This window comes from Pyxicephalus adspersus, chromosome 1 (genome assembly GCF_032062135.1).
Source record: "Pyxicephalus adspersus chromosome 1, UCB_Pads_2.0, whole genome shotgun sequence".
Classification (NCBI taxonomy): domain Eukaryota; kingdom Metazoa; phylum Chordata; class Amphibia; order Anura; family Pyxicephalidae; genus Pyxicephalus; species Pyxicephalus adspersus.
In genome coordinates, this window is record NC_092858.1 from 61977126 (window position 1) to 61987981 (window position 10856).

At 40.2% G+C, this 10856-nt stretch overlaps 1 protein-coding gene across 3 annotated transcripts in view; it reads left to right on the forward strand.

Annotated features, from left to right (window-relative positions):
• The first annotated feature begins 9370 nt into the window (after positions 1-9370).
• TPP2 (tripeptidyl peptidase 2) overlaps positions 9371-10856 on the forward strand; it is a 35293-nt gene continuing 33807 nt past the window's right edge. For 2 of the 3 annotated variants that reach the window (XM_072411692.1, XM_072411701.1), the window contains exon 1: positions 9373-9654. In XM_072411692.1, the coding sequence (XP_072267793.1) occupies positions 9493-9654 (162 nt within the window). In that variant the 5' untranslated portion in view covers positions 9373-9492. Of the gene's footprint in view, positions 9655-10856 lie in introns of all 3 variants that reach the window. The other variant, XM_072411712.1, reaches the window with a different exon arrangement.

Here is a 10856-nt window from a genome sequence, read left to right on the forward strand (position 1 = left end):
TTGGTTTGACTTTAGAAAAGACAGTTATAGGAATGCAAAGTAGTCATTTAGTGTGCTGTGAAAGTCTGTATGAACATTTAGGAATTATCCAATTTTCTACATGAATGGCTCCTAAAATAAAATAGAATCTTCATCTAGGCCATAATATTAAACACAGCCAAAAGCTAAAAACCCTACAATTAACACTGTATTGAGGTAAAACGAAGAGATCTGGAAATATGAATTGAGCATGTGATGAAAAATATTAGGCACTAGCTACCTGCACAAAAAAATGTATTTAAAAATGTGACCTAAATGTTGTAATGTAAGCAGAATAAAAGTAAATATGTACACAGGGCAACATGGTGGCTCAGTAGTTAGCACTGGCCTTTGCAGCGCTAGGTCCCAGGTTCAAATCTCAGCCTGGACACTATCTGCATGGAGTTTGCAGTTTCTCCCCGTGTTTGCATGGGTTTCCTCCCACTTTCCAAAAACATACAGTTAGGTTAATTGGCTTCCCTACATATGACTGTGGTAGGGACATTAGATTGTGGGCCCCTTGGAGGGACATTTAGTGATATGACTATGGACTTTGTAAAGCGCTGCGTAATATGTCTGCGCTATATAAATACTGTGTAATAATATTACCTTTAAAAAATGAATTTGCTTCCCTCCAAAAATGTCTCATTATTGGTCCTTTAAAGCGGAACTTTCATTGGTGGCGTCTATAGAGCCAGACATTTCCTTCAGGACGGAGAATGGATCCCTTAAGTACTCTGCAATTAGAGAAGGAGTTGTCCCCATGGCACACTTTACAGCTCTCATATGTACTGCAGTCCCTGCCACAACCCAAGAACTTTAGTTGATCCCTGTTGCCTCTGGAAACTGTATGTGTTGCTAAACACGCATCAAGAGGCATACATTTCCTATGCCTACCGGGTCGTCCTGGCAGAACACACCCGTCTCTCCTAATTTCAGTTGGAAATTCCACCTTTGGGAGGTGGATTTGAATACTCAATTTACTGAGGAACAGAGGGAGATGATGCTTCATTTTTGCCTTAAAGCTTCAATTTGTAACTGATACCAGGAGACCAACTACAAATTGGCCACTCGCTGATAAAAAAAACACCGTCCAAGCTTGCTAAGATTTTCCCCCATGTAGATGGCTCTTGCTGGAGGTGTGGTGAGGCACAGGGTTCGCTCATACACATTTTGTGGGAATGCCCCAAAATTAAAGCTTTCTGGTACTCGGTGGCAGATATCACTCTTGCGCTTACCGATGTGGATATTAGAGACAAACCGGCCTTGGCCCTCCTTCACGTTTCTGATTTGTCAAAAAGGTGTACAAACGTTGACTGCTAAGACATCTTATGAACGCGGCAATGGCATGTATTCCGGCTTACTGGAAGAGTGATACCGCACCAACACTAGAATACTGGCTAAAACAGGTAGCTGACATTTACTGCATGGAGGATATGATTTCCACTGATGCCAATAGATGTGACACATTTACCCAGACATGGTATCACTGGATCCAACTCTACACATCTGTAGAATGTACTAGTTCACTACAACAATCTCCGGCTGAACTGATACCTTCACCCCTGAATTAATACTATTCATTCATGTTTTTTTTGTTGTAATGGAGTTATGTATGTATTTGTGGAATCTGCTCGTTTTCCTTGTTACACCCCCCCCTCCCTTCTTCACCTCTCTTTTCATCCCTCCCCATTTCTAGTCCCCCTAGCTCCTACCTGAAAAACTGGAAAATGGAAATACCCGGGTTTGTTTTTACTACTTGTTACTATTTACATGTTTCTGATGTCTTGTTTGCATGTTTTACATGTCTGATGTATCATACAGTGTTTTCTACTGTTTGTGATTTTTGTACATTCCTTGGTATTTCCTAATAGAAATTATTCTTAAAAAGGAAAAAAAAAAAAAAAACTTTCGTTAAAAAAACACATACCAAACACAGAGCCCTGGATTCCCCAGCGATTCCAGCTAGTCACATGCTGGATGCTTTTTTATGGAAGGGGAGGGCACTGAAATTGTTTTTTTAAGATTTAGATCTTAAAAAGGGTTAGTAACCCTTTCATGTAATGTTGAAAATGTCATGGTAGGTCCTCTTTGAATGATGATTTTTACTACAAAATTTAAAATGTGCATATAACTTCAACTGGTCTTTCAGTCTACTACTCATTTTAAATACAATTTTACAATACAATACAAAAAAATAAGTATAACATTACATACAACAAGTGGCCATGCAATAGAATAAAAATTATATTTCTTTTAAAGCACAGCTACTTGGAAATAAACAAACATACAGTTATCTGTTCATCCCCCTCCTTTGATTGTGGCCCTGTGACAGGAGAGGACATCATATTTGTTTAAAACAGCCAGTGTGGATTAAAATGGCACTAGACCAGGTCTCTATATCTGGACTTCCATATCCAAATTGTCCTAAACAATTTAGTGTTTGGTTACACTTTGAGCAACAAACAGATGTGCTTTTGTTTGATAATTCTTTTATTGTTTTGCCACCATACAAATATTTGTCATTGTACCATGCTCCATGCATTGCCCTAACTCCCATTATACAACATTTTGTCACCTGCAGTACAACACGTGACAGGTTTGGAAATATATCAGTACAATTTTCTGTAACATCTGCAGTCTCTGGTGACACCTAGTGACAGAAACAAGTATTTCAAGACCTGAAGCTTTAAAGCTGAAAGAATTCAGAACTGTAAATCATTAATAGTTATCAAATAGTAATACAATTTAGATGTTCTTTTTATGTTCTCTTCTTTACAAATACGATATTGTACAGATAAATTAAATGAAAAGATATGCGTTTGATTTAAAGCTGTGAATTCTAGAAATATTGTAGTGCCAGTAAACTTTTATTACGTCAGGAATCCAATTATTTTAATCACATAAGATTTTCATGTTGTGTTACAATTTATTCTATATGCTTGATTTACTAATATTGTGAAGATGGGTACATTAAAAGAGGAAAGCTGAACTGTGCATCATGTCATGGCCATTACCTGCTAAAGTTATCAAAACAATGATAGATAGGGACAAAAAAGCTCCCATACAGCACCCATACATTACATTCAGCTACTTAATAACTATGTAATATGTAATATGCAATAATTTTAGAGGAAACCACGATACAGAGTTTTTTATGACATACTGATATAGTGTTATACAGTCAATAAAGAAAGTGTACACATCCCTGGTAAAAGGCCAGGTTTTTGTGATTTAAAAAAAACTGGACCACAATAATTTCAAAACTTGCTCATCCTTTAATTTGACTTATAACCTGTACAATTCAATTGAAAACAAACATCTGTTAAGGGAAAAAATATAAAAACGTATCATAAGCTGGTTACATAGGTGTGCCCACCCTTACACTAATACTTTGTTGAAGCCCCTTTTGTTTTATTTACAGCATTCAGTCTATTTGGCTAGGAGTCTCAGCATGGCACATCTTGATTCGGCAATATTTACCCACTTCTACCTAAAAGTGTAAGATTGTGGGGTTATCTCTTGTGCACAACATCACCCTTCCATTCAGGTCAGTGTACAGATTTTCTTTTGGATGTAGGTCTGGGCTCTGGCTGGGCCATTCCAAAACTTTAATATTCTTCTGATAAAGCCATTTGTGGTCATGGTCATGGTCATATTGAAAAGTGAAATTCCTCTTCTTCTTCAGCTTTCTGACAGACGCGAGAAGGTTTTGGGCCAAAAATGACCAGTATTTGGAACTGTTTTGATGATCCAAAGTGTTTTTGTGTCAAACATAACTAATAGGAGATGCTTATCTGTCCAGCGATCCTGTGCGCTGCATCACCACAGTATCACACCTTGTTAATTTGGTCCAGTGATTTCACTTGCAGCAACAAGGAGAATAAGGGGAAAGGGGAACGCAGGATCTCCTGCTTCCTTTTAGCCATGCAGCCTGAGATGTACCTTTTCAGCATCCCTAGCACAGGGCAGCATGGTGGCTCAGTGGTTAGCACTCTGTCCTTTGCAGCGCTAGGTCCCAGGTTCAAATCTTGGCCAGGACACTATCTGCATGGAGTTTGCAGATTCTCCCTGTGTCTGCGTGGGTTTCCTCTGGGTGCACTGAGGTTAATTGGCTTCTCCCCAAAAAATTCACCTTAGACTACATTAATGACATATGACTATGGTAGGGACATTAGACTGTGAGCTCCTTTGAGGGACAGTTAGTGACATGACTATGGACTTTGTACAGCATTGTGTAATATGATGGCGCTATATAAATACTGTGTAGTAGTAGCACAAACTCTGAGGCTCTGCACAGCTGGACAGAATTTTAGGGTCAGATTAGTTCTTTGCTTCATCCTGCCATTGGCTGCTAGGGCTTTACAGACCATAACACATTTTTCTGCATGCTTTTGGAGACTTGTATTTGGTTTTGCAAATTTGTCAGGCCTGGATGTTCATCTTTGTTAGGAAATGCTTCTTTCTTGCAACCCTTCCACATCACAAGAGCAACACCATCCCCACATTGAAGCGTGATGGTGGCAGTATCATGATTTGGGATTGCTTCATTTTATCTGGAACTGGGGATTTAGTCAAGGTGGAAAGAATTATGATCAGTTCCAAATACCATTATGGAACATAGAGATAATGCTGACTTAATTCAAGGGGTAGGATAGGGATTGTTCCTATTTAAGCATTATTAAGTACAAAGTTGTTAGGATATGTATAAAGGGTTTTTAGGGTCATGAGATATTCGGATATCTGCTTTGGAGACCCAACATTTGGATCAGGTGATTTAATGGGCCTGAGAGTTCTGCCAGATCAGATAGTATAGTAATATTCCTAAACCAGCTGGTGGGAAATACTGGGGCATATGCAAAGCAGAAAGTTGACATTAGTTTGTTAATACGTTGGATAAATATGATTCAGAAGTTGTGGTACCATCATGCTATATTCTTGTGTGCATTGTCTTTATAGACTGTGCATATCAATCTTTGAGAGAGCTATGGAATACAAAGAGAAGTTTTGATTTAAATTAAAATTAACCTGCTACCAATGCTTTAAGATTTTTAATTTTTAATATTCAGAATCTTAAATGGAGAATCGTTTTAGACTCTTTTTATTCTGAACTTTATTCTCCTAAAACACCAGCTGAAATGCTTATTTTTTTCCAAATATCCATAACCCAGTTACCTTTCATTGTAAAGTTAGGAGGATCATCTCATCGCAGGACACTGTAGGAGGGTTGCAAAGTCTATTTATTCTGTATCGGGTTTAACTGAAAACACTGTGTCACTTCAGCATGAATATAACACAAACTTCAGCAAAGAATTCCCAAATGGTTAGTAAATAAAGTCTTGCCACCACAAGTGGCTATGCCAGCCAATTACCTGGTACTCACAAGTAGTCAGGGTTTGTAGTGTCTATAGTCTGTCCTTCAGAAACAGGGAGCTGCCTCATGCTGCTGTCTGTAGACTCCCGGACTGAGACATATCGGGGGTATTGGTCCTTTACACCCAAAATTTGGGACACCTCCTAGGCTCACCTAGCCTCACCACCTGGCCTCAGGTTACCAATTTCCCCCTGTCCTATAGACAGCTGCACTTTATAGTCAGGTTCTCCAGAGCAACCCAAAATTTCTGGCCTGGAGAAAGGATGAAGAGCCTGGCCCAACCCATTCATTTCAAGACACTCTGAGCCTGGATCCCAAATAAACAGCTGCAATTCTGCAGCAACACAATTCAATACAGCCTTATCCAGGCCCAATATCCTCTTGTCCAGATGAAATTGAGGAAAATGCATTGAATTCACCTCCCAAACTAACTTTACATTTCTCAAAATGTTACATGTATCCTTTCTTAACAATGTCTCCTTTTTACACTTTTGATAATTTCTGTCACATTAACAGATGGAAAGTCAAACCGGCCAATCCTAATCTTTGGCTTTTTTCTGCCATTGTTGAAACTGACAAATTTGCAGAGTGCAATGCATCTAACTGCCCGTCTTTCTATATATCTAATCATCCATCTATGTGTCAAGTGTAAATATAATTATTTACACAATTACTCTACCTGGAGCTTACAGCATGTTATCAAGCCAATGCATGATTAATTGGTTGTCAGGCTTCTACCGGACATCTCTTGTCGGCTTACAGCCTACCAGGCATCACCACTATAATTGTTCAGAATAAATGAATATTTAGTGCTTTATTTAAAAACAGAGAATCAAACATTCCCTGGTGGGAATCAATTACAGCCATTGAAACATATAGGCCTGGAAGAATCCCAAGAAGGAATGTCTGATTCCGTTTTATAAATAGAGCCCGTAGGTGCTTCTGATATTCAGTGGGTTTCAGCTGCCACCATTTATTCTCTATGGAGTATCCACAGTTGGGATGCAGCTTGCAGTGTCTGCCTACCAGCCATGGTTAGGAAGTTTATTGTACCTAGTAGGGTCTTTTTTGTAAAAATTATGCATTTTAGTGGAGGTAATGCCTCTTTCCAATCTGTACACTAATTACACATGCACCAGATTAATGGCTAGCATCATGCAAATGACTTTTTCCAGGGCTGTGCTGTAAAGTAACACTCTTCCAACCTGTGACTGGACAATGGAGGAGATGCAGCACACTGATGAGCTAACCATGTTCTTTGTTAGGACACTGACTCTTTGTGCTGATTTTCCACTATATGGTGGGCTGCAGATGCTGTGCCAAGTCTCAATTTGGTTCTTACACATCTTAAAGCAGAACTAAATCCGCTTGACTCAACTATCCCCATTCCAGTGCTAAGCACTGCCACCTTTCTTCTTCATCCTAGGGATCATCTTCAGCCATCTTGATTGGCCATAATTGGGATGACATAACTGTGCAGGAGTTTATTCAATCCTGGCATGCATAAGGGAAGCCAGGATTGCTGAGTGTGCATGTGTAGCTTTTTTTGATAGTTCCCAAGCACAATCAAGCAAGTAAAGATGGATTATTGCAGAAGGGACAACACCTGTCCCATTCTGCAATTACCACCTGCTTGATCCTGTATTTTGCAAAGCAGGTTCCAATATACATTAAAACACACACATGCACATATTTATGATGTAATAATTAATGGTGCATTCATTTGTGTCATTTTTAGCTCATGAAGCAGGCCTTGCTAAAGGCCAAAACCCCTGCAACTGTGGGCAAGTTTCCATAACAAAACAATGCAAAGTAAAACAAAGTACACATACAGTCAGCTGAAATTGCAGAAGATTGGGTGCTGTATCCTCCACCAAATGGTTTTTACAACAAATACAAAAATCCTATTTCCTCTTCTGCTTATTGGCTCTGTTTGTAGACCATCACCTACTAATACATCCAAAAGCAGCAGACACCTGACACTAAACTTGTTAAAGCCAACTACTGCTCCACTGGAGATAATAAATGGAGAAGATAGTTAATGGAAAACGAATGAGGACATATCCATAGAGCAGCATTTCTTGACTTTTCTTGCAAGGGGGAGACCTTGAAATAACTTTTAAGTCTTTAGGGAACCTCTGCTATATATACTACATCCACAGCTCACTCTTCCAGACCAAAAAATCATTGGTGTCCCTTAAACCAGTGGTCGCCAACCAGTAGTCAGTTGACCACTGGTGGTCCATGAGAAAATTTTGGTGGTCCACTGAAAAATGTGGACAATATTTTCAATTTTTATGTTTAATAATAAAACAAAAATAATATTCTAAAAAATTCTTATATTCTGAATGACAATTTTTGCCTTTATAATAAACTAAATTCACGATCTGTACTAGAGACAGAAATACAAGTGAGGTGCAGCGTGACGTCAGTGTAGTGTTAAGTTGTATGAAGAAACCGTTGCAGAGCCGTACGCTTCAGTATTGTTTCCACCATTACAACAGTCACCCTGCTCCGCAAATACCGATTCTCATCTGATAGTTTTATTGTATTTTTTATTTCTCAGATGTGTATTTTATTTAACTGTTATATTTAACGGCATCAAATAGTTTGACTTTGATAACTATCATTTCTTGTTTGGCCTTAGATTTGAATGAAACAAAAGCCATAAGCAGTGAGAAAAAGCAAATGTATATTTTGCATTTCCTTAGTAATACCAAAGATAATGCAACCAATGATAATAATAATAAGGTTCCACAGAACAATGGTGAGACTTACACCATGCAAATTCTGTTCCCAGGTATGATGATATTGCTTCCCAGGTGTGGCTTTGTAGGCCTTCATGACTCTGTGCCTCTCAACACTTGGTCACGCCAACAAGTATAATGTTCCTTGATCATAGAACCATTAATGAACTTTGCCTATGGGTAGCTGGGGTTTTACCACTAGCAGAGTCTGACCATGGCACGTTTTAGTTGATGTTGATGGTCTAACAACGTTTCTTAACCAGGGTTCCTCCAGAGCTTGCTATGGGTTGAGCAATTTGTAACCTCTCAGGTCAGATACCACTGACACCATTGATCTTTTTGGCTATCTGAAGGGTGACATTCTTCCCACTGACCAGCATTCTTGTGGATATAGTAATGGACATGCGACATATGGACAACTCCTAGATACAAACAAGCTCATTCCTATGCAGGACAGAGGCTTGGATGGAGGAGAGGGGTTTGCATGACTTGCAGAAGGAATCTTTTCCTAAACACGGCTGAGGTTGTGGGTAATCTTAGGGGGTGAGTTCTTCTTCAACTCTTTAATGGCCAAGACAAACTTTGCAGTTGTTTCTTTTTGCATATCAAAGCACAGCTTGCTCCAGAAGTTAATGAATGTCTAGGTTCCATAAAAATTTTTTTTGCTTTGTTTGTGATTAGCTCACAGTGAGGATTTTATACAGTAACCGACACCACGCTGCCTAATAATTTGTTGAGAAAAACATCTGTCCTAACTGCATTTATTAAAATAATGTATCCCTTCTGACTTACATACAAATTCAACTTAAGAACAAACCTACAGTCCCTATCTCGTATGTAACCCGGGGACTACCTGTATAGGACAGGTTCCTGGAAGACCTGAATGTTTTGAGGATTGCCCATGTTAGGAAGGTAGGGAGACACTGATCTACAAGCAAATAAACAGAGGAGAAATACAAGTTCAGCTATCCATACAAACAAGAGATAATGCAGCGTAAATGAAGGACAAATAAGAAGCAGAGTATTATGTAAGGATATATATCCTGGAGGAATGAGGTGCAGGAGGTGGAGTCCTGCAGTTACACCCTATAATATGGGGATAACCCCACAGCTCGCCTCAATACAACGCCCACATATCTGTGCTGCCTACAGGGGAGGCTCAACCAGGGGGCGGCGCTAGTGACATCACGTCCTCCGTGTGTTCGAGCTCTATGGTCATACAGGAAAGGCGTTCGATGTGAGGAGGGGGCGGAGCTCACTTGCCTTACGTGTGCCGGGGAGGGCTGAGAAGGATTGTTTCTATTTCTTAGCTTTACCTGCCATCTGTTCGCTTCCTTCTTCATTGTCATAATCATGGCTGCCGGCACCGAAGAGCCTTTCCCCTTCCACGGCCTGCTCCCGAAGAAAGAGACCGGAGCAGCCTCCTTCCTCACCCGGTACCCTCATTATGATGGCCGCGGGGTTGTGATTGCTGTGCTGGACACCGGGGTGGACCCGGGAGCCCCGGGCATGCAGGTATAGCCAACATTTCAGTCATTGTTCCGGCATGATTGTGTGATCTCCATATCCTGCAATGTCCTCCATATCTAGCACAGGCAGGGGATTGTCATGTATTTCCTGCTTCCTCCTTCATTACACAGACATTCACTCCTACTATTCACAGACATTCACTCCTACTATTCACATGTGTCCAGAAATATACAGAGCCATGTCCTAGGATGGACATTGGGCACACACTACAACCTCCAGTCTATGGGGATCTAACAAGTAGCTGCAATATGTGGAATGGGCTATCTGCCTCCATTGTCTGATCCATAACACATTGTGCAAAATGCTGATAATTGTTACTCAAAGCCTTGCAAGGTGTCCATGGATCCAGGTTATGCCTCCAATGTATGCAGTTATAGCGATTTAATTGCATGTTCTGCAATAATTCTTCTGCATCAGATCATAAGAGAGCGACTGGCTGATGAAGATGGGTTTCTGGTCTTTTGGAAAAACAGTGTATTTTGGTAATAAAGCACCTAAACTAAACTCATAATTTTCACTCTACATAAACAGATAAACAACCATTTTATGTAAGGTAAAAATTCATATTTTTTTTTTAAGTGCAACACCTTTTTAAAAAAAAAAAATGGTGCAGCGTTGTCCTTTGTTACGCATCCCAGGAGGCTCTTGTGTGCTCCTTCTGCGCATGCTCAAGCATCTCAGGCATGTGCATGAGGAGCCCTTTCTTTAAAAGGGTATAAAATATGACATAAGAAAAAGAACCTGGAAGAAGAGCAGAAGATGGCAGTGCCCGGAGCGTCGGCCCAAGACGGATATCGGGACTACGCGGGACCCGATAGAAGACACCTCCGGACTGATCGACGACTCTGCGGGATTGAAGGTAAGTGGATTTTTTTTGTTTTGGGTAAGGTTTGCGTTTACTTCCTCTTTAATAAAAAAAAGTGTTTTTTTTTTTTTTGTACACAAGACTAACCAGTTGTCTCAAAAGATCAATACATTGGGTTTATTTGTTCTATGGCCAGGCTCATTCAATGGATATATCGGATCTGTCGCTCTGTGGCCAGGCTCATCTGATATATCGGATCTGTCGCTCTATGGCCAGGCTCGTCCGAAGGATACATCGGATCTGTCGCTCTATGGCCAGGCTCGTCCGATGGATACATCGGATCTGTCGCTCTATGGCCAGGCTCGTCCGATGGATACATCGG